The 24,061-nt window shown below is 40.9% G+C and overlaps 1 protein-coding gene across 1 annotated transcript in view; it reads right to left on the bottom strand.

The window, feature by feature from the left end:
* dnah9 (dynein, axonemal, heavy chain 9) overlaps positions 1–24,061 on the bottom strand; it is a 586,329-nt gene that overhangs the window by 100,780 nt on the left and 461,488 nt on the right. Inside the window, exon 62 of the mRNA XM_072242702.1 lies at positions 22,705–22,832. Coding sequence (XP_072098803.1) covers positions 22,705–22,832 — 128 coding nt within the window. The remainder of the gene's footprint in view (positions 1–22,704; positions 22,833–24,061) is intronic.

Here is a 24,061-nt window from a genome sequence, read left to right as displayed (position 1 = left end):
TCTCAACACAGGGGCCCGTCAGAGTTGTGTACTACGTCCCCTCCTATACTCTCTGTATACCCTTGACTGTGTCGCCATCCACAGCTCTAATCTGCTAATTAAATGAGCCGATGACATTACATTGATTGGCCTAATCTCAAACAATAACAATGTGGCCTACAGGGAAGAAGTCATCTCTCTGACACAGAAAACAACCTCTCCCTCAATGTTGCAAAAACAAAGTAGCTGGTTGTGGATTACAGGAGGAATAGAGATGGGCTAATTGCTATTGACATCAATGGATCTGGGGTTGAGAGGGTAAACAACTTTAAGTTCCTTGACATCCACATCACTGAGGACCTCACGTAATCTGCACACAAGCTGTCTGGTGAAAAAGGCACACAGCACCTCTTTCACCTCAGAAGGTTGAGGAACTTTGGTACGGACCCCCAAATCCTAAGAACTTTCTACAGGGGCACATTGAGAGCATCCTGACTGGCTGCATCACTGCCTGGTATGGGAGCTGTACCTCTCTTAATCGCAGGATTCTGCAGAGTGTGGTATGGACAGCCCAGCGCATCTGTAGTTGAGAACTCCCCAGGATCCAGGACATTTACAAAGACAGGTGTGAAAAAGGGCCCAAAGGATCATTGGGGACCAAGTCACCCCAACCACAAACTGTTCCAGCTGCTACCATTCAGGAAACAGTACCACAATATAAAAGCCAGGACCAACAGGCTCCGGGACAGCTTCTTCCACCAGGCCATCAGACTGATTAACTCATGCTGATCTGAGTGTTTTTCTATGTTACATTGACTGCTCTATTTATTATAAATTACTATAATTGCACATAGCACATTTAGACGAAGACATAACGTAAAGATTTTTACTCCTCATGTATGTGAAGGATGTAAGAAATAAAGTCAATTCAATTCAATTATATTTGTCTCCATATCCCTATACCATCCAATATTTCACACAACTGCTAGTTCAGAATCCCAATGGTTCTTCATTTAACCATGGATTGATGGGACAACATGGAACTATTTTAGCATTTCAATTATCTAAAAAACAATGTAGATTCTTACCAATCCATAGAGAACACAATTATAGATACTTAGTTAGAATTAGTTCCTTCTTTACCATGGCATACCATAGAATGGTTATAGAAGGCCATCAGGTCCATAAAGGTTCTCCAACAGAGCAAATCACTACTCCCACCCTCAATCCCATATCTATGTTTGCATTGTTGGTTTTTTTCTTTTCATGTATTTAGCTAATTCCCTCCTCAAAGCCATAATGGAACTACCTCCATCACATCTGCAGGTTGTGCATTCCAGATTTCCACCATGTGTTGCATAATTAATTTTTTACTCATGCCACTATTAAGTCCTTTCTTCTTTGTTTTATGTGTGTTACCTCTAGTACTCAACCCCTTCAGCAATGGGAACAGCATCCCACTATACTTTCTGCCCAGAGCCCTCAACATTTTGTGTTAAGCTATAAAATCTTTCCTCAATCTTCTCATTTTTAAAGAAAATAATGGCAACCTTTCCAATTTGTCCTTGGAACTGCAGTCCAAGCTAAGTGACATGGTGTCATGACAACAACTTTCCCTCAATGTCAGTAAAACAAAAAAGCTAGTCATTGACTTCAGGAAGAGGTTGGTGCAGATGCCCCTGTCCACATCAATGTCGCTGAGTTTGGGAGGCTTCAAGTTCCTAGGAGTGAACATCGTGAACAGACTGTCCTGGTCCAAACGTGTAGACGTCATGACCAAGAAAGCTCTACTTCCTCAGGTGCATGAAGAAATTTGTCATGGCCTTTTCAATCCTTACCAATTTGTATCAATGCATCATTGTTCATCATGGCTTAGTATGGCAACTGCGCTGTCCATGTCCACAAGAAATTGCAGAGAACTATAGACTCTTCATGGGAACAACACTTCCTTCCATGGACTCTGCCTATGCATTTCACTGCCTCAGTAAAGTAGCCACCATAATTAAAGACCCTATCCACACTGGATATTCTTTCTTCTCCCCTGTTCCATGGGGCACAAGGTACAAAAGCTTGTAAGCACATACTACCAGGATCAAGGACAGTTTCTACCCACTGTCAAAACCAATTGAATGGTTCCCCAGTGTAATCAAATGGATTCAATCTCACAATATGATTCAAGATAATTTAATGTCATTTCCTATACGCAAGGGTAAAGGAGAACAAAATAATTGTTACTCCAGATCCGATGCAACATAAAAAAACCAAAAGATAAAGAACACAATAATAATAATAAAATACATAATAAATATAAGTACATAAGACAGCTTCTATACATTGATTGCATGTCCATAAAGTAATGCTAGGCGCAGGAGTGTCTGTACATAAAGTGACTGACAGGAAATAATAAAGTAGTGATGGCTAGGGGTATCGACCAGTGGGTTCATTATTGGAGCTGATGATCAGCCTTACTGCTTGGGGTAGTAGCTGTTTTTGAGTCTGGTGGTCCTAGTGTGGATGGTACTTAGCTGTCTCCCTGATGGGAGTGGTGCAAACAGTCCCTGAGCAGGCTGTGTGGGATCTTTCATGATGTTACTGGCCCTTTGCCAGCATGTTTCTATATGTATGTTCCTTAAGGTGGGTAGGCTGATGCTAGTAAGGCATTGGACAGTTTTGACTACCTGTTGAAGTGCCTTCTTACACCCAGTGCAGTTTCCATACCAAGCAGTGTTGTAGTTTGTCAGCATGCTCTCGACTGACATGTGTAAAATGACGTCAGCATAGATGTGCATAATCCAACTCTCTTCAGCGTCCTCAAAAAGTAGAGGCACAAGGGTGCTTTCCTGACTGTGAAGAATATGTTCTGGGACCACGAGAGATTGTGTGAGATGTGCACTCCCAGTTGTGTGAAACTGCTTACAATTTCCACTGCTGTGCCACCGATGTAAAGTGGGGGGGGGGGGGGTTGAGTGGTTCAAGTTCTCCTGACCATATAACCATCTCCTTTGCCTTGTTGCCATAGAACCATAGAACCATAGAAACTACAGCACAGAAACAGGCCTTTTGGCCCTTCTTGGCTGTGCCGAACCATTTTCTGCCTAGTCCCACTGACCTGCACATGGACCATATCCCTCCATACACCTCCCATCTATGTATCTGTCCAATTTATTCTTAAATGTTAAAAAAGAACCCGCATTTACTACCTCATCTGGCAGCTCATTCCATACTCCCACCACTCTCTGTGTGAAGAAGCCCCGCCTAATGTTCCCTTTAAACTTTTCCCCCCTCACCCTTAACCCATGTCCTCTGGTTTTTTTCTCCCCTTGCCTCAGTGGAAAAAGCCTGCTTGCATTCACTCTATCTATACCCATCATAATTTTATATACCTCTATCAAATCTCCCCTCATTCTTCTACGCTCCAGGGAATAAAGTCCTAACCTATTCAACTTTTCTCTGTAACTGAGTTTCTCAAGTCCCAGCAACATCCTTGTAAACCTTCTCTGCATCTTTCAACCTTATTTATATCCCTCCTGTAACTTGGTGACCAAAACTGAACACAATACTCCAGATTCGGCCTCACCAGTGCCTTATACAATCTCATCATAACATTCCAGCTCTTATACTCAATACTTCGATTAGTAAAGGCCAATGTACCAAAAGCTCTCTTTACGACCCTATCTACCTGTGACGACACTTTTAGGGAATTTTGCATCTGTATTCCCAGATCGCTCTGTTCCACTGCACTCCTCAGTGCCTTACCATTAACCCTGTATGTTCTATGTTGGTTTGTCCTTCCAACGTGCAATACCTCACACTTGTCTGTATTAAACTCCATCTGCCATTTTTCAGCCCATTTTTCCAGCTGGTCCAAGTCCCTCTGCAGGCTCTGAAAACCTTCCTCACTGTCTACTACACCTCCAATCTTTGTATCATCAGCAAACTTGCTGATCCAATTTACCACATTATCATCCAGATCACTGATATAGATGACAAATAACAATGGACCCAGCACTGATCCCTGTGGCACACCATTAGTCACAGGCCTCCACTCAGAGAAGCAATTCTCTACCACCGCTCTTTGGCTTCATCCGTCGAGCCAATGTCTAATCCAATTTACCACCTCTCCATGTATACCTAGCGACTGAATTTTCCTAACTAACCTCCCATGCGGGACCTTGTCAAAGGCCTTACTGAAGTCCATGTAGACAATATCCACTGCCTTCCCTTCATCCACTTTCCTGGTAACCTCCTCGAAAAACTCCAACAGATTGGTCAAACATGACCTACCACGCACAAAGCCATGTTGACTCCCCCTAATAAGCCCCTGTCTATCCAAATGCTTGTAGATTCTGTCTCTTAGTACTCCCTCCAATAACTTACCTACTACTGACGTTAAACTCACCGGCCTATAATTTCCCAGATTACTTTTCGATCCTTTTTTAAACAACGGAACAACATGAGCCACTCTCCAATCCTCCGGCACTTCACCATGAACAGGTTACTCGACTGGCACTCTGTCTCAAGCTTTTCCATCTCCTATCTGTAGGCTGTCTGATTGTGGTTGGTAATGAGCCCCAGCACTGTTGGCTCAGCAGTGATCAACCTGATTACTTGAGTCTTTAGCCATGCAGTCACGTGTGAGCAGATTAAGATTGGACAAAGAGACTGAAGGTGAATTTTTACATCAGATTTCTAAATCAGATTACCATTTTAGAATGAACTCTGAAAGGTTTTCAGTCACAAGTAAATTACCTGATGCTTGTCTTTGTGCTATGATGATCCCCTACAACAAAATGCATTTATCCATAACATTTGGTGGATGTTTGGACATATCATTAATTCATCTCTCTCCCAACCCATTTCTCTTTTTTTTTAATTATTCCTCTCTCTTTGCTATCTATTTGATCATTGGATATTTGAAATGCAAGAAAATATAAGGGAACCCAAAGCAATAATGAAACAATCCTTTCCTTTTCCCCAACTCATTAAGCTGTGTGTCACAGGGGAATTGCCGAGAATTACTGGCTCATCCAATATATCAAGAATTGCTTTTGAGACTTGATTCTTGAGGGGTTACAGTCTGATGAATTGTCTTTCATATAACTTGGAAGTGAATGTTAGTACGCCTGTATATGCCCTTACTAATCAGGTGCACACTTCTCTCCCTGTGCTCACATCATCTGTGAACTCAATGACCCTATTAAATCTATAGTTGCAAACTGAAAGCTATCATTTTCATCCTCTGCCTATGACTTTCATTTCAGTCACTTACCCATTTACAGAACATATTCTTTGCTGAGGATACAATCCTTCAGCAGGTAGTCCCAGATATTATTCAGTGGCTGTAAGACCATAACATATAGCAGCAACATTAGGCCATTCAGAATATGAAGCATCCTCCTCCATTTCATCATGGCTGATTTATTCTCTCTCTCAACCCTGCTATTCTGCCTTCTCCCCATAACTCTTGACTCACTGATGAATGATGAATGAGGGTGTCCTATTTTATGCCCTCACTTTGGGAAGTCTGATCACCTGGCTGTACTTCTACTCCCTCAGTATCGGCAAAGACTGAAGACTGCAGCAACAACAAGGGATGGACAAGGGAAGCACTGCAGTGCCTACAGGACTGCTTCGAATTGGTGAACCGGACTGTCTTCAGGGATTCATCTTCAAACCTGGATGAGTATGCTGCAGTTGTTACCACCCTCGTTAAAACCTGTGTGAATGAGTGTGTGCCTACAAAGACTTACTGAACATCACCAAACCAAAAGCCGTGGATGAACCAGCAGGTACGTTATCTGTTGGAGGCTAGATCTGTGGTATTCAAGTCTGGCAAACCAAGCCTGTACCAGAAAACCAGGTATGATTTGCAGAGGGCTATTTCAAGGGTGAAGAGACAATTTCAAATGAGTTTGGAGGCGACATCAGATGGACAACAACTCTGGCAGAGTTTGCAAGACATTGCTTCCTATAAAGCGAAACCCAAGAGCATGAATGGCAGCGATGCTTCATGACCTGATGAACTCAACACCTTCTATGCTTACTTTGAAAGGGAGAATATAACTATAGCTGTGAAGATCCCTGCTGCACCTTATGACCTGTGGTCTCTGTCTCAGAAGCCGATGTTAGGCTGTCTTTAAAGAAAATGAACCCTCCCAAGGCGTAAGGTCCCGATGGAGTGCCTGGTCAGGTTCTGAAAACCTGTGTCAAATGACTGACAGGAGTATTCAAGGACCTTTTCAATGTCTCACTGCTATGGGCAGAAGTTCCCACTTGCTTCAAAAAGGCAACAATTATACCAGTGCCTAAGAAGAATAATGTGAGCTGCCTTGATGATTATCACCCAGTAGTACTCACATCTACAGTGATGAAGTGCTCTGAAAGGTTGGTCATGACTAGTTCGAACTCCTGCCTCAGCAAAGACCGAGACCCATTGCAATTTGCCTATTGCCACAATAGGTAATGGCAGATGCAGTCTCAATGGCTCTTCACATGGCTTTAGACCACGTGGACAACACAAACAACTATGTCAGGATGCCGTTCATCGACCATAGCTCAGCATTTAACACCATCATTCCCACAATCCTGATTGAGAAGTTGCAGAACCTGGGCCTCTGTACTTCCCTCTGCAATTGGATCCTCGACTTCCTAACTGGAAGAACACAATCCGTGTGGATTGGTGATAACATCTCCTTGCTGACGATCAACATTGGTGCAGCTCAGGGGTGTATGCTTAGCCCGCTGCTCTGCTCTATATACCCACGACTATGTGGTTAGGCATTGCTCAAATACCATCTATAAATTTGCTAATGATACAACCAATGTTCATAGAATCTCAGGTGGTGACAAGAGGGTGTACAGGAGTGAGATATGCCAACTAGTGGAGTGGTGACACAGCAACAACCGGGCACCCAACATCAGTAAGACAAAAGAGCTGATTGTGGACTTCAGGAAGTGTAAGACGAAGGAACACATACCAATCCTCATAGAGGGATCAGGTGGAGAGAGTGAGCAGCTTCAATTTCCTGGGTGTCAAGATCTCTGATTTTGAGTAATTTTGAGTAAATCAAGTAGTTGGGCGATTACTGGGTGGCTTGAAAGGACAGAAGAGCTTATTCCACACTGTATCTCAATAAATAAATATATTAAATTAAATCTTTACTAATTCCTCCACAAAATCTCTTCAGCTACCTCTTTCAGAACCCTGCTGTGTAGTCCTTCTGGTCCAGGTAACTTGTCTACCTTTCAGTTTCCCAAGCGCATTTACTTTAACAAACTACATTCACTTCTGCCCCTTGACATTCTGAATTTCTGGCATACTGCTAGTGTCTTCCACAGTGATGACTGATGCAAAATACTTATTCAGTTTGTCCGCCATTTCCATCACAGGCTCTCCAACATCATTTTCCAGCACTCCAATATCCAATCTACCTCTCGTTCATTTTTTATACATATAAAAAACCTATTGGAATCCTCTTTTATATTATTGGCCTGCTTAGCTTTACATTTCACCTTTTCTCTCCTTGTGGCATCTTTAGTTGTCTTCAGTTGCTTTTTAAAGCTCCCCAATCCTCTAAATTTATACTAATTTTTTTCATAAATAATATGCCCTTTCTTTTGCTCTTATGCTGCCTTTGACTTCCCTTGTCAGCCACAGTTGAGTCATCATCCCATTAGAATACTTATTCATCTGTCTTGGATGTATCTGACGTGCCATCTGAATTGCTCTCTGAAACTCTAAGCCATTATTGTTCTGCCATCATCCAGGATTGCCTATCATCCATTGCCATCATCCGTGAATGCCTGTCAACATTGGCCAGCTCCTTTCTCATGCCTCTGTAATTCTCTTAACTCCGCTGTAATAATAATACATCTGACTTTATCTTCTCCCTCTCAAACTACAGGGTGAATTCTATCATATTATGATCACTGCCTCCTAAGGGTCGCTTCATCTTAAGCTCCCTAATCAAATCTAGTTCATAACACAACAAACAGTCCAGAATTGCCTTTCCCCTAGTGGGCTTGACCACAAGTTGCTCTAAAAAGCCATCTCATAGCATTCTACAAATTCCATCTTTTGAGATCCAGCACCAGCCTGATTTTTCCAATCTACCTGCACATCGAAATTACCATTTCCCATTTTACATGCCTTTTCTATCTCCTATTGTAATTTGTACCTCATATCCTGGCTACTATTTGGAGGACCGTATATAACTCCCATCAGGGAACTTTTACCTTTGCAGCTTCTTAACGTTATCCACAAGGATTCTACATCTTCCAATCCTATGTCACTGCTTTCTAAGGATTTGATTTCATGCTTACCAACAGAGCCACGCCAGCCCCTCTCCCAACCAGCCTGTCTTTTTGATACAAGGTGCATCTTGGATGTTAAGCTCCCAACTATGATCTTCTTTAAACCCTGACTCAGTGATGCTCACAACGTCATACCTGCTGATTTTTAACTGGGCTTCAAGATCATCTTCTTATTCTGTATACTATGTTCATTCAAATATAACACGTTCAGTCCTGTATACATCACCCTTTTTGATTTTGCTCCTGTGTTCCACTTCAATTCCTCTAATTAACAGCAAACTTGCCATCATCTGCTAGTCCTTCCTCACCGTCTCACTACCCATTGCATCCACAACTGCCACATTTACCACCTGCCCCATCCACAAACCTATCACTCAGATTCCCATGTTTAAGCTGTCCTCTTTGTGCAAGTCATACTCTCCCTGGAAGGGATCCCAGTGATCCAGAAGGCCACGCATTCATCTGCCAGATCATCCTATTCTTACCCTCACTGGTGTATGACAGAGGCAGAACTCCAGAGATTACTACCTTGGAAGTCCTGCCTTTCAGTTTTGTACCTAAATCCCTGTATTCTCTCTTCAGGACCTTATCCCTTTTCCTACCTACTGCATGTGGTTGGCAACAATATGTACCACAATTTCCAGCTGCACACCCTCCCACTTTAGAATACTGTAGACCCAAATCAAGATATTTCTGACGCTGGCGCCTGGGAGGCAACATGCCATCTGGCTGTATCTTTTACGTCCACAGAATCTCCAATCTTCCCCTCTAACTATGGAATCCCCTGTCACTACAGCATTCCCCTTCTCCCCACTCCCCTTCTGAGCCACAGAGCTAGACTCGGTGCCAGAGACCTGACCACTGTGGCTTTTTTCTGCTAAGTCATTCTACCCAACATTATCCAAAGCGATGTAACTGTTTTTGAGGGGAACTTTCCCTCTCCGGTTGGACACCCAGTTATTACCTGTGTCCTGCATCTTGTGCATAGCTATATCCCTGTATGTCCTGTTAATCAACCCCCAGCCTCCTGATTGATCCAGAAATCATCCAATTCCAGCTCCAATTCCTTAACAAGGTCTAAGGAAGCTGCATCTGATGCAATTGCAGATGTAGTATCAAGGACACTGGACGTTTCCCTGCTTTCTCACATCCTGAAAGAGGAGCAGTCCATTATCTTGCCTGGCATCTCCACTGCCCTAACTGTGCAATAAGAAAGAAAGAAATATTAAATGGAAAAAAATCTACCTGCAGCCTCAACTTCTCCTCACCGAAGCCTCTATCACAGGGGTTCCAAACCTTTTTTTATGCCATGGATCCCTACCATTAACCGAGGCATCCATGGACGCCAGGTTGAGAAGCCCTGTTCTCTAGGGTAAAAGTGGTTTCTCTGTGATATGGTCAAGTCTGGTGCCAACTTTAATAGTGCCTTGGGTAACACAGAAGACATTAAAATAGTTCTTTCTGAAGTCTATCAGAGATAGCTTCTATCTGAAACTTGAATTCATGTTGTATGTGAACAATCCTGAATATTGAAAATTGGTTTATTATTGTCATGTGTACCAAGATACAGTGTAAAGCTTTTGTTTTGCTTGCTATCCAGAAGATTCATGCCCTACATTGAGGTGATAAAAGGTAGATAGAAATCAGAACATGATGTTACAGTTACAGAAAATGTCCAGTAAAAGTGAAGCACAAGGGCCACAATAAGGTAGGTTGAGAGATCAGTCATCCGAGAGTTCATCTTTTAGGGATCTATTCAGGAGTCTGATAACAGTGTTTGGAAAAAAGCTGAACTTGAGTCTGGTGGTACATGCTCTCTGGCTTTTATATCTTCCGTCCTTCAGGAGAGGGGTGAAGGGAGAGTCACCAGGCTGCGAGGGGTCTTTGATCATGTTATCTGCTTTACCATGCAGCAGCATGGAGACTGAGTCAATGGAGGTGAGTTTAGTTAGCATGACGCACTGCACTGCATTCCCAACTTCTGCTCTTGGACAGAACAGTTTTCATTGCAACTTATAATGCACCTGGATAAGATGTGCTCTCTCATGCAAATATAAAAATCGTCAAGCAATGTAACCAAGGGCGACATCCTCCAGACGTCTTACAAAACTACTTCTTTCACGTCTTCTTTTTCTTTCAAATGTGGTTCCCCTACTGTTGGAGCCTATGATCTCCAGTTTGATGTGTGAGTGATCTGGCACTTTGCTGTTTCCGAGGGATTTCCGTGAGGTGTGCGGCTTGAGGCCAAGAAGCCTGAAGATTGTTTCGAGCCCACGATCGACTCCAATCTCGCTGATTAAAATGACGAGGAAGACTGAAAACATCGAGGTGAGTGCGGAAGGTGAGCGGGTGTTCAGTGCCATCTAGCAGCCTCTCGCTTGCTGCTGCTAGTGGAAGCTGTCTGTGTGTGATGGTCTCTCTTTGTCTCTCCAGCTCACTGCCCCTGGAGAAAAGTCCCTGCATTCGAATGGTCGCTCTCTCCCATGATGCTGTTGGAGGATGGTACTGGAGCCCTGGGTATTGGGCAAGGTTTAATTGACGCAATTTTGTGGATTGTATTCTGAAGTTCATATTATGATATGTTTCTGGTTTCTGATTGCTCCTTTTTTTATTACTATTTTGGGTGACTTTGAATTGGGGCAGCCTGAAGATAATGAACACTGAACTGAATTGAATATGTCTGGATTCTTTGGATTTTCTGTTTTATATTCTGTGTTTTTTACTCTTTTTCTGTTGCCATATGCGCAATTTGTGGGTTTTTTGTGCGTGGGGGGGGGGGGTTGATATTTTTCTTTGAAAACCATGTTGCCATGGTTTTCTTTTTTTCCATGGCTGTCTGTGGGGGAGACAAATCTCAGGAACCTATACTGCATGCATACTTTGATAATAAATTTTACTTTGAATCTTTGAGTCACTGGGGACTGGTTGAATTTCTTTAGCCTTCTGCGAAGGTTAAGGTGTTGCTGTGTCTGTCAGTGTCAGGAGATGATTAAGCTTTGGTGATGAGGCCATCCTGTTTTGATAATGCCTCTATCAGTAATACGGTAACAACTTCATAGTGGCTAAACTTGGGACAACTAAATTACCTGAAATCTAAGCAAATGATCTTCGCAAGCTAGTTGTTTAAACCAAAAGGATGTAAGTCAATACAGAATAATAAGATGGCTGCACAGATCCAGAGACCTATGATCGCTTACTTCTAGCTGTGCAAATTATTATCAAGTCAAGTTAAATTTATTGGCATGCGTAAGTCTGGTAAAGTACAGGGACAATCAAAAACCTGCTCGCAGCAGCATCACAGGCACAGAGTTCAAGCAACAAAATATTAATTATACATAAACTTTACAAGACAGTGAAATAAAAACTGTATGAAGTAAATACAGAGTAAATCTATGGTAGTACAAGATCCAAGTGTTCTGTTGTTAAGGCAACATCTGAAAACCAACTAGAGAGAAGGGGAGATTATTTCTTTTGCTGAACTGGGCTCAGTGATAAATTGTTTAGATTTCAATGTTTCACTGGAAATTATATTTTCCCTTTAGGGAATTTAGACTAGGATTGCAGTTCCAATGTATCATGTTACAATGCAGATTGTTTCCAAAAGCGCCACTTACCGGAAAGATCATAGGAGGTGAGCTAATTTTAATATTAGTGGCAAATGTTTACTGGAAATAATAATATTAACTAAATGGTATATATAACAAATGATCTCAGCAGACTGAAATTTAATCATCTTTTCGTTTCCATAAAAAAAACAATGTCCATCATTAAGCACAGAAGAGCAAAGAAGGAAACTTGGAAATAATATTTTCTATGATGCCTGTGTTAGCAGTCAAGAATTTCAAAAGTTTCTGAATAAAATGATCAGAAACTATCAAGTCACTGAATGGTCACCTTTCTTTTGAAAAATAGCAGAGAGTACAGAATCAAAAACTTGTAGAGGGATTTACAGAAAATGGTTACAGAAGAAAAAGAAGCCATTTGATCTATCATAACCATGATGGCTCAACTTAAAGGGAAATCCAACCAGAACTACTCTAGCACTATTCTGAAACCCTGAAAACTCTTTCTTTTAAAATACTTATCCAGTTCTATTGTAAAATATCCAACTGAATTCTTCTCTTTTACTGCACCTGGCAGCACATTCCTGGCTCTGAACATTACTGTAGAAAATAAGATTTCCTAATATTGGGTGTGGTTCTTATGCTATGCGCATCATTCTATATGTTCTTGGACTTGACCCCCTTAGCAATGGAAACACTTCCTTTCCATCGACTCTGTAAATATCCCTCATGATTATACTGACTTCCATCAGATCCCCCTCATTAACTTAGTCAATGTTCCATCCATCTTATTCCATGAGTTTCAAATGATTTCTGGAAGTCCTTATTCACCACATCAACTTCATTTCTTTCATTTGTCCACTCAATTACTTCATCAAAAATCTATATCAATTTAGTTAAGCACAACTTGTTTAACAGATAAATGCTGCCTGTTGCAAATTAATCTACATCTGTCCAATTCTGCTTTTGATCACAGTTTAAATACTACAATAACTTACACTGCTGGTCTGTCATGACTGGGTTTAGTCCTACACTTATTTTTAAACAAGAATGTAACATTTGTCATGTTCCAGTCTTTAGGCACTACTTGAATTCACTGAAGTTTAGAGGATTATGACCAAAACTTCTGCAATTTCTTTGCTTACTTCTCTCAGTTTAACCTGTTGAGATTGAATAACTTATCCAGTTTAAATGCATTTAACCTTTCTGGGAATTTCTATTTATCCTATTCAAGACTGTAACTATAATTTCCATTGCTGAGATGAAAATAGCATCTTTTTCCTTGTTAAATTAGAATTAAACCAGTTTTTTTAAAAACAAAAGACTGGAAAATATTTTGCGGACATCCAGGCCAAGATGATATAGTAAAATGTTTACCAAGAGTAACCGAAAAATATGTTCATTTGCAGCAGAATATGAACTTTGAAAAATAGCATAAATACCAATGACTCAACAACAAGTATTCCAACATTTAGATCTGAATTATACTCTCATATACTGAAATATGAGAGTATTCTGGTCAGCGAAAGTGAGGAGGTGATAGAGCTATAGGCAAGTAGTCACACCGGGTCCTCTGAAGACAGGTAAGTGGATAACAGTCAGGAGAGGGAAGGGGCAAGAGTCAGATACTAGAGAGTTATCCTGTGGCTGTCCCCCATAACAATAAGTACTCCTGCTTGAGTACTGTCGGGGGGGGTGATGACCTACCTGCGGGAAGCAACAGTGGCCGCGCCTCTGGCACAGAGTCTGGCCCTGTGGCTTAGAAAGGTAGGGAAAGGAAGAGGATGGCAGCAGTGATAGGGGACTCTATAAGTTTGGGGGTCAGACAGATAATTCAATGGATGCAGGAAAGAAGCACGGATGGTAGTTTGCCTCCCAGGTGCCAGGGTCCAGGATGTTTCTGATCACGTCTATCACGTCCTGAAATGGAAAGATGAACAGCCAGAGGTCGTGGTGCATATTGGCACCAATGACATATGTAGGAAAAGGGAGGAGGTTCTGAAAACAGACTACAGGGAGTCAGGAAGGAAGCTGAGAAGCAGGACCTCAAAGGTAGCAATCTCGAGATTACTGCCTGTGCCACATGACAGTGAGTATAGGAATAGAGTGAGGTGGAGGATAAATGCGCAGCTGAGGGATTTCAGCAGGGGGCAAGGATTCAGATCTCTGGATTATTGGGACATCTTTTGGGGCAGGCATGACCTGTACAAAAAGAACAGGTTGCACTTGAATCCGAAGGGGACAAATATCTTGGTAGGGAGGTTCGCTAAGGCTACTGGGGAGAGTTTAAACTAAAATTGCTGGGGGGTGGGAACCAAACTGAAGATATGGAGGAAGAGGCGGTTGGCTCCCAAATAGAGAAAGCTTGTGGGCAGTGTGAGAGGGAGAATAAGCAGGTGATAGAGAAGAGATGTGCTCAGACTGATGGTTTGAAATGTGTCTATTTTAATGCAAGAAGCATCATGAACAAAGCAGGTGAGCTTAGATCGTGGATCAGTACTTGGAGCTATGATGTTGGGGCCATTACAGAGACTTGGATGGTTCAAGGGTAGGAATGGTTACTTCAAGTGCCAGGCTTTAGATGTTTCAGAAAGGACAGGGAGGGAGGCAAAAGAGGTGGGGGTGTGGCACTGCTGATCAGAGATAGTGTCACAGCAGCAGAAAAGGAGAAAGTCATGGAGGGATTGTCTACTGAGTGCCTGTGGGTGGAAGGGATTAATAACTCTTCTGCGTGCTTTTTATAGACCACCCAATAGTAGCAGGAACACCAAGGAGCATATAGGGAGGCAGATTCTGAATGGTGCAGTAATAACAGGGCTGTCACGATGGGGGATTTTAATTTCCCCAATATTGATTGGCATCTCCCAAGAGCAAGGGGTTTAGATGGGGTGGAGTTTGTTAGGTGTGTTCAGGAAGGTTTCCTGACACAGTATGTAGATAAGCCTACAAGAGGAGAGGCTGTACTTGGTCTGGAATTGGGTAATGAACCCGGTCAGGTGTCAGATCTCTCAGTGGGAGAGCATTTTGGAGATCGTGATCATAATTCTATCTCCTTTACCATAGCGTTGGAGAGGGATAGGAACAGACAAGTTAAGAAAGCGTTTAATTGGAATAAGGGGAAATATGAAGCTACTAGGCAGGAACTTGGAAGCATAAATTGGGAAGAGATGTTCTCGGGAAATGTACGGCAGAAATGTGGCAAATGTTGAGGGGATATTTGCATGGTTTTCTTCACAGGTACATTCCAATGAGACAGGGAAAGGATGGCAGGGTACAGGAACCGTGGTGTACAAAGGCAGTTGAAAATTTAGTCAAGAAGAAAAGAAAAGCTTACGAAAGGTTTGGTTTAAAAAACGTAGTGATAGAGATCTAGAAAATTATAAGGCTAGCAGGAAGGAGCTTATGAATGAAATTAGGACAGCCAGAAGGGGCCATGAGAAGGCCTTGGTGAGCAGGATTAAGGAAAACCCCAAGGCATTCTACGAGTATGTGAAGAGCAAGAGGATAAGATATGAGAGAATAGGACCAATGAAGTGTGACAGTGGAAAAGTGTGTATGGAACCGGAGGAGGTAGTGGAGGTTCTTAATGAATACTTTGCTTCAGTATTCACTACGGAAAAGGACCTTGGCAGTTGTAGGGATGACTTACAGCGACTGGAAAGCTTGAGCATATAGGCATTAAGAAGGAGGATGTGCTGGAGCTTTTGAAAAGCATCAAGTTGGAGAAGTCATCGGGACTGGATGAGATATACCCCAGGCTACTGTGGGAGGTGAGAGAGGAGATTGCTGACCCTTAGCAATGATCTTTGAATCATCAATGGTAACGGGAGAAGTTCCGGAGGATTGGAGGGTTGCAGATGTGATAAGACTGCTGAACAGATCCTGACCCGGATCTGGGCCGTACCCTCCAAATATCCAGACCTGCCTCTTGGTTTTTTTGCACTACCTTACTTTCAATCTTCTATTTTCTATTTATGATTTATAATTTAAATTTTTAATATTTACTATCGATTTGTACTCCAGGGAGCGGGAAGCGCAGAATCAAATATCGTTGTGATGATTGTATGTTCTAGTATCAATTGTTTGACGACAATAAAGTATAAAGTATGTTGTTCCCTTGTTCAAGAAAGGGAGTAGAGATAGCCCAGGAAATTATAGACCAGTGAGTCTTACTTCAGTGGTTGAGAAATTGATGGAGAAGATCCTGAGAGGCAGGATTTATGAAAATTTGGAGAGGCATAACATGATCAGGAATAGTCAGCATGGCTTTGTCAAAGGCAGCTCATGCTTTACGAGCCTGATTGAATTTTTTGAGGATGTGACTAAACACATTGATGAAGGAAGAGCAGTAGATGTGGTGTATTTGAATTTCAGTAAGGCATTTGATAATGTACCCCATGCAAGACTTATTGACAAAGTAAGGAGGCATGGGATCCAAAGGGACCTTGCGTTGTTGTCCCAGAATTGGCTTGCCCACAGAAGGCAAAGAGTGGTTGTAGACGGGTCATATTCTGCATGGAGATTGGTGTCCAGTGGTGTACCTCAGGGATTTGTTCTGGGACCCCTTTTCTTCATGATTTTTATAAATGATCTGGATGAGGAAGTGGAAGGATGGGTTAGTAAATTTGCTGATGACACAAAAGTTGGGGGTGTTGTGGATAGTGTGGAGGGCTGTCAGAGGTTACAGTGGGGCATTGATAGGATTCAAAACTGGGCTGAGAAGTGGCAAATGGATTTCAACCCAGGTAATGGTGAGGTGGTTCATTTTGGTAGGTCAAATATTATGGCAGAAAATAGTATTAATGGTAAGACTCTTGGCAGTGTGCAGGAACAGAGGGATCTCAGGGTCCGAGACCATAGGACATTCAAAGCTGCTGTGCAGGTTGACTGTGCAGATAAGAAGACATACGGTGAATTGGCCTTTATCAACCATGGGATTGAGTTCAAGAGTGAGAGGTAATGTTACAGCTATATAGGACCCTGGTCAGACCCCACTTGGAGTACTGTGCTCAGTTCTGGTCACCTCACTACAGGAAGGGTGTGGAAACTATAGAAAGGGTGCAGAGGAAATTTAGATGGATGTTGCCTGGATTGGGGAGGATACCTTCTGAGAATAGGTTGAGTGAACTTGGATTTTTCTCCTTGGAGCGACATAGGATGAGAGTTGACCTGATAGAGGTGTATATGATGATGAGCGGCATTGATATTGGAAACATATTTCTCCCCTTTCTTAAACCCACAAAATGGTGACCTCAGCCATGTGCGCTAAAAACTTCGATACCCTGTCTGTCATGTCCAGATTAGTATACTCCAATGCACATCAACCCAAGTTCTTATCCTTCATAAACTTCAGAAACTGTAGAATATTTTTCAACAAGGACCATTCCCCTATTTATTCCAGACCTTACTAACCTCCATTGATTCTTGGTAGCTCAGTACCTGCTATAGAAAATTCTATTTAAATCCATGTTCACACATCTCATAATCTCTGTAACTTCCAGCTGAGGGTTCATTGACCTAGATTTTACCAATATTCCTGACAATAGTACCTGTAGCTAAAAAAGCTGCACACTTAAAAATTCATTCCCTGAATTCTTGCCCCTCTATATCTTCCTTTCATCCTTTGAGTACTTCCTGAACACTGACTGTATCTAAGACTTGACTGCACTTCCTTATTTGGCTCAAATATCTCAGACCTGATATTCCTCAAATATCTCAGACCTGCATCAGGTCATGCCAAACATTCCATATAAATGCAGATTTTTGTTATTTGTATCAAGAATCAGTACATATCACCATATGACAATTAAATTTGTATTTTAATCTGTTAAATACCTAGTTCCATGGAGGTTGACGATGCCTAATGATGTTTCATTGTCACAGTATATTACTGAACCCATTGTAATCCCATTCTTCACCACACTCAGTGGATGACTGTTTCTGGGCCAATTTCTCACAACAATTTCCAAGCTGCTTATCTATTCATAGAACTGCAGTTTTCCATTTATATCCGTCGGATTCATTCTTTCAAGAAAAGGCACTTCACTGAACTGAATCAAATGTCTGGATGAGCAGAAAATCACACCACAAATTATCAAACATTTTCTAAACTAAGCACCCACTTCGAACAATACTGGAAAGCATACAGCCAAGAAGATGGCAAGGCAAGTATCCATTATAGTTTCAAACAGCAATCTAAATATGAAATCTTCCTCCAAAGCAGCATAGGGTTTAAAAAAAACCTAACCCACAATGACCTCCATTGTTATAAAGAACAACAAACTATTACTACTGATAATTGCAATGAGAGTTTGACAATGGCTGCAAACTACCCACTTTACAAGGTAATATAACAAAATGAGCTTGGCAGCACTGAAAGAAATGATGAATTGTTCCAATTCTGCAGCAAAAACTTGATTAACACCTACAGTATTATCCATTTGGAAGCTTGCTGTTTAATTTACAACAGCAACTGAAGCAATAATATGTGGAAGTCATTCACATAATAAATTGAGTTGACTGTGAAATATGTGAAGTGAGATTTCTGATAATGAACATTGAAACTCCTTCATTTCAAAGTTCAGAGTAAATTTATTATCAAACTGCATATATGTTACTATTTGCCTTGAGATTTATTTTCTTGCAGGCATTTACATTTACAAGAAAAAATACAATATAATTTTATATAAAACCATAAATATATAGATGAAGCTGCCAAACAACAACGTGCAAAGAAGGCAAGCTGCAAGTAAACAACAGGAATTCTGCAGATGCTGGAAATTCAAGCAACACACATAAAAGTTGCTGGTGAATGCAGCAGGCCAGGCAGCATCTCTAGGAAGAGGTGCAGTCGACGTTTCCGGTCAAGACCCTTTGTCAGGACCTCGTGAGTCCTGACGAAGGGTCTCGGTCTGAAACGTCGACTGCACCTCTTCCTAGAGATGCTGCCTGGCCTGCTGCGTTCACCAGCAACTTTTATGTGTGAAGCTGCAAATAAAAGTAGTACTGAGAACACGAGTTGAAAAGAGCCCTTTTTAGGGAGAGAGAAAATCAGCGGTTTGTCGATGCAAGCCTGTGTCTTGCTATTGCTTTGCTCATGCTTGAGTGCTTGGTGATAGTGTCAATTCCGGCTTTTTTTTTGCTGGTGGGGGGAGGGGGATTGTTGCTTGCTGCCACTTACATGCGGGAGGGGACGACTTTGGGGTTCTTACGTTTATCTGTCGTTCATTCTTTGGGGCACTTCTCTGTTTTTGTGGATGTTTGCGAAGAAAAAGCGTTTCACAATGTATATTCTATACATTTCTCTGACATTAAATTGAACCGTTAAACCTTTTGAACCTTTGAAAGTGAGCCTGTAGGCCATAGAAAATCAGTTCTTAATAAAGAGTGAAGATATTCAAGCTGGTTCAGGATCCTGATGGTGCTGGGGTAATAACTGTTTCTGAATCCAGTGATGTTGGACCGAAAGCTTCTGTACCTCGTGCCCGATGGTTGCAGTGAGAAAAGGGCATGGCCTGCTTAGTGTGGGTCTTCCATGATGGATGCTACTCTCTTGCGGCAGCGCTCTACGTAAATGTACTCAGCAATGGGGAGGGCTTAGCCTGTAATGGACTGACAATCCACTGCTTTCGGTAGCATTTTTTGTTCCTGGGCACTGGTGTTTCCACACCAGGCTGTAATGCAACCATTTCATATACTTTCCACCATGCTTCTACGGAAGGATTTTCTTTCTCTGCTATGCAATATTGTCCTATTTTGTTGTCAATATTTATCAAATTTTCAGGTTTACAGTTTACAAGCATTTCTGGGGCAGTATTCGAAAATAGATTCAAATGCTATCCCAGAACAGCACCCTAAAAATAACTATTTAAAAGTAATGTTTACCACAAAGTTGGTTCATATAGCACTATCTTTTTGTGCATTATGATTTAAATTCAATGGAAAAATTTACAAAAAGGAAATAGGAATAATCTGCAGGTTGTGTGAACTCAGTGATATCCTTACTGGGTTCCCATGCATCTGATGCTCTCGTGCATGGAATAACTCAGACAGAACAGGCTCAGCCCAAGGACAGAATTGCAAGCATAGAGGCTACTTCTACAAAAGTCTTCATACATGTGAATGATTTGCTTCAATAAGTCCCAGCCTAGCTCAGAAATGTACTGATGAAGGGTCTTGGCCTGAAACATCGACTGTACTCTTTCCTATAGATGCTGCCTGGCCTGCTGAGTTCCTCCAGCATTTTGTATCTGGTACTAATTGACACCACTTCATAGGACTAAGACTCATACCGGACTCCAGAAACACCCATTAGTTATTTATAATAATGTTTTATGTCTTGCACTGTACCGCTTCCAGAAAACAAACAAATTTCATGACATAGTCAGTGATTTGAAAGGCCTAGACAGAGTGGATGTTAAGAAAATGTAAGTGAGACTCGGACCAGAGGGCACAGCCTCAAAGTAGAGAGACATCTATTTAGAACAGAGACGAGAAGGAATTTCTTTAGCCAGAGGGTGGTGAATCTATGGAATTCATTGCCAAGGATGGCTGTGGAGGCCAAGTCATTAACTATATTTAAAGCAAAGGTTGCTAGGTTCTTGGTTACTCAGGGCATCAAAGGTTACAGGGAGTAGGCAGGAGGATGGGGCTGAGAGGGATAATAAATCAGCTATGATGGAATGACAGAGCATACTCATAGGCCAAAAGGCTTAATTCTGCTTCTATGTCTTAAGGTCTTATAATAAACCTGATTCTCATTCACTACTCACTGATCTGCTAGACTGACCAGATTAATATTCTACTCTTATGCTCCACAACGTCTACTGATGTCCTCAACAATTTATCAAGATCCTATTGATCTCATTCCGCAAAAGCAGCTGTCACCCTGATGTCAGTTCCTAATGGCTGCTGCGTACAGACTTAACTGATTCCCTGATATTCTTCACAAGCTTCATCTAAGACCTCGTGTGCTGCTGAATGTTTAGCAAGGCGCCAAGCGAGGTGTTCATTGGTTTTCCAAGAACCATTTGTATAATACATCAGTTATTTCTTGAGACTAAAATTTAACCGGCTCTAGCTAATAGCTTGCATTAATGTGCTTTAAGTTTATGATAATATATTTATTTATCCATTTTGGAGCGCTGTAGTTACTACAATAGAGTTAAAATATTCAGCCATGAAACAGCTTTGTGTATTATTTTTAAGAAACAAAACAATTAGGAAATCAGAAAAATCATCTCCAAAGGGATTTACAGGCACATAATTTGGTAGAAAATGTATGAGGCCAGTTTCACTAAAAGTTAGCATTACTTATGAGAAAGAGTTTGTTACTAAGCTGTCACCAGCGTAAAGGAACAGTGTTATGATGAGTCAATCAATCACAAACCAGGGAAAATCTGCAGATGCTGGAAATCCAAGCAACACACACAAAATGCTGGAGGGCCCTTCTTGCTGAAGGGCCTCAACCCAAAACGTCAACCGTACTCTTTTCCTTAGATGCTGCCTGGCCTGCTGAGCTCCTCCAGCATTTTGAGTGTGTTGCTGTGATGAGTCAAATCTATTCCAGTGAGAAGAACCACAATAACTTTTGAAAACTAATGAGAAAACACTATTTATCTGCCAGACACACAGATCAACTGACAGATCCTGAGAAGTAAAAGATAGTCTTGCTGGAGCTTACAAAAAATGAAAGTAAATCAACTTTAGGACATTTTAAATAAGTCTAGTTAAGTTAATCAAAGATCGACAACAGAAAGAAAGGACAAGTGATAGTATTAATGTCAAGCATTGCACTATTAAACACTATCATACTAATATTAATAAGTTATTTTTAAATGATTTTTATTTCTCTTTACAAATGAACTTCAGGCAGATGGAGAACTCATAAGAAAAATTAGAACTACATTTGAAATTAGTTTACACTTACAGGCTTGGGTATCAAATGCAAATACTGCAAAGCAACCCACACACAATTTGCTTTTGGTTGTTATATTCTAGACAAAGTATCTTAACTCATTCTTATTCACAAAATGGAACCAAACTGGGGAAAAAGTGGTTGATCTCAAATAATGACTGAGTAGTCACACTGTTTCTATATAATTCTATATAATTGTATACATAAATAGTTACTGTTCTTCATAAAACAAATGGATTACAAGCTGGAAACTTTACAGAAACTAAGCACAATCTAAAAATAACAGGATGTATTTAACTCTGAGATCTGCTTATAAAATGTACCTAGAGATGATACAGCTAAAAAGATATTAATGAGCTGTAAGCAGAGCCAAAGATTACTCAGTGGGCTGTAGCACACTGAGTCAATGGTGTATGAATCTAATTTTTGAAACACATGTTAAAAATCAACATTATAGCAAATTTGGTCAGTAGGAAGCTGACAGGAATTAAGATCAATGCAGTTTTTTACTGCATCTAATGACGTCATTCACAACATGGATCAGTGGAGAGTAATATGGATACATTATTAAATCAATATTTCTTCTGTGTTTCCTGTGCAGTGAATTTGCTTAGATTCTGCTATTTACTGAACATTACTCCAACACATATTTAATAAATTTGCACTCTCCTCACACTGTACAGATCTGCTTGCAGATCAGTTGGAAAATTAGCAAACTGGAGGAAGAGCATAGATATAGTGGCATCTGTAGATCCACAGAATATCTGTTGTAAATAACAAAATGATTTGAAATAAATTTACCCTGTCCACTTTTAAATGTGATAGAACAGATATCAAAAGAGTCCCAAAAAAAAAGCCAAATCACTTAATTAGATAAATCGCAGAGAATCAGTATTGCATAATATATCCTAATAGCAGAAATGTGTTACATACCTGTAAAATAACCCAGTGGCCCTCTTTGGCTGCCAGGTCAAGAGCTTGCTCGGCTACCACTTCCTGACCCTGTCCGAGTGAGACATTGTGGAAGTTCCTGTTGTCAAATGTAAAACCCAGCTTTTTGCCTGCAGTTGAAAAACAAAATGAGAATGAGCACTTCATCCTTTGTTATTATGATCTAATCCGATCACACAAAAGTGATGACTCAGCTTTGTGTCTATCACTATACTGAATACAGTCTATTATGCTTCCCTGCATTTTAATGTGAATATGCATACAGAAAGCAATAAGGAAATATATTTTATTAAATTTTCAGATGTATTAAATTTTTATCTAATAATTTGTACACAATTTTGACAGGCCATTCAAAGTTGCCACTAGCTACATCATATATTGATAAACTCATTTTTATAAAAATATAATATTTATGTTCTCAGTTAAACCAGGAACATATTTAGAAGTCAATGTTTGTGTACATGAATTGAAATATTACAATTAATCTTTGCCAGTTTGTAGTTTTATCATTGGGTTCTGTGCTTTAAATACTATCTTTTTTGTGTACCTTTCCTTCAAAAAAGGCAATGTGATAGCTCCTCAATTAGAATATTAGCGTAGACAACATCTTCTAAAACAAACTGTGGCTAACCCAAATATATGCAAAATCTTGACGTGAATCACAATTTAGTCCCAAATCAGTATTTCACAACCATAGGAACTGCACCACCTGTCCTTTCCCACCATCCAGGGAACAAAAAGTTTTATCCAGTTGAAGGAGTGATTTGTTTGCACTGCCAATCTAGTCTACTGCATTCTGTGTTTACAACGTAAACTTCTCTACATTTGAGTAACCAAATAGAGACGGGTGATTGCTTTGAGGAACACCTTTGTTCAGACCATGGGGCGACCCTGAGCTTCCAATTGGCCACATCATAATTCAACATCTCTTTTCCACCATGACCATTCAGTGGCCCCCTGCACTGTTCAAACAAGGTTCAAAACAAACTGGAAAGACAATACATCTTCCATCCGGGTACACATAGCCTTCTGAATTCAGTTATAAATTCTTCAAAGATGAAAAACTTGCTCTTTCTTTTTATCCAAACTAGCCATTACTGCTTATCATCATATTCACTCTAATTTTCTTTTCCTATTTGTATTGGTTGGGCTGCTGGGCATAACTATACCCTTACTATTAAAACTCATTGCACATACAAAGAAGCGTAATCTGATCCTAACTTATACTTCTACCGATACATTAAACCATTTAGTCTCATGCAATCAGTGATGTGTCCTTTGTTCTACCCATCCTTCCACACCCCCATCACTAAAACCTAACCTTTTTGTTTTGCTGGTG

This window comes from Mobula birostris, chromosome 24, assembly GCF_030028105.1.
Source record: "Mobula birostris isolate sMobBir1 chromosome 24, sMobBir1.hap1, whole genome shotgun sequence".
NCBI classification, from domain to species: Eukaryota; Metazoa; Chordata; class Chondrichthyes; order Myliobatiformes; family Myliobatidae; genus Mobula; species Mobula birostris.
This window is presented reverse-complemented; position numbering and strand designations above follow the sequence as displayed.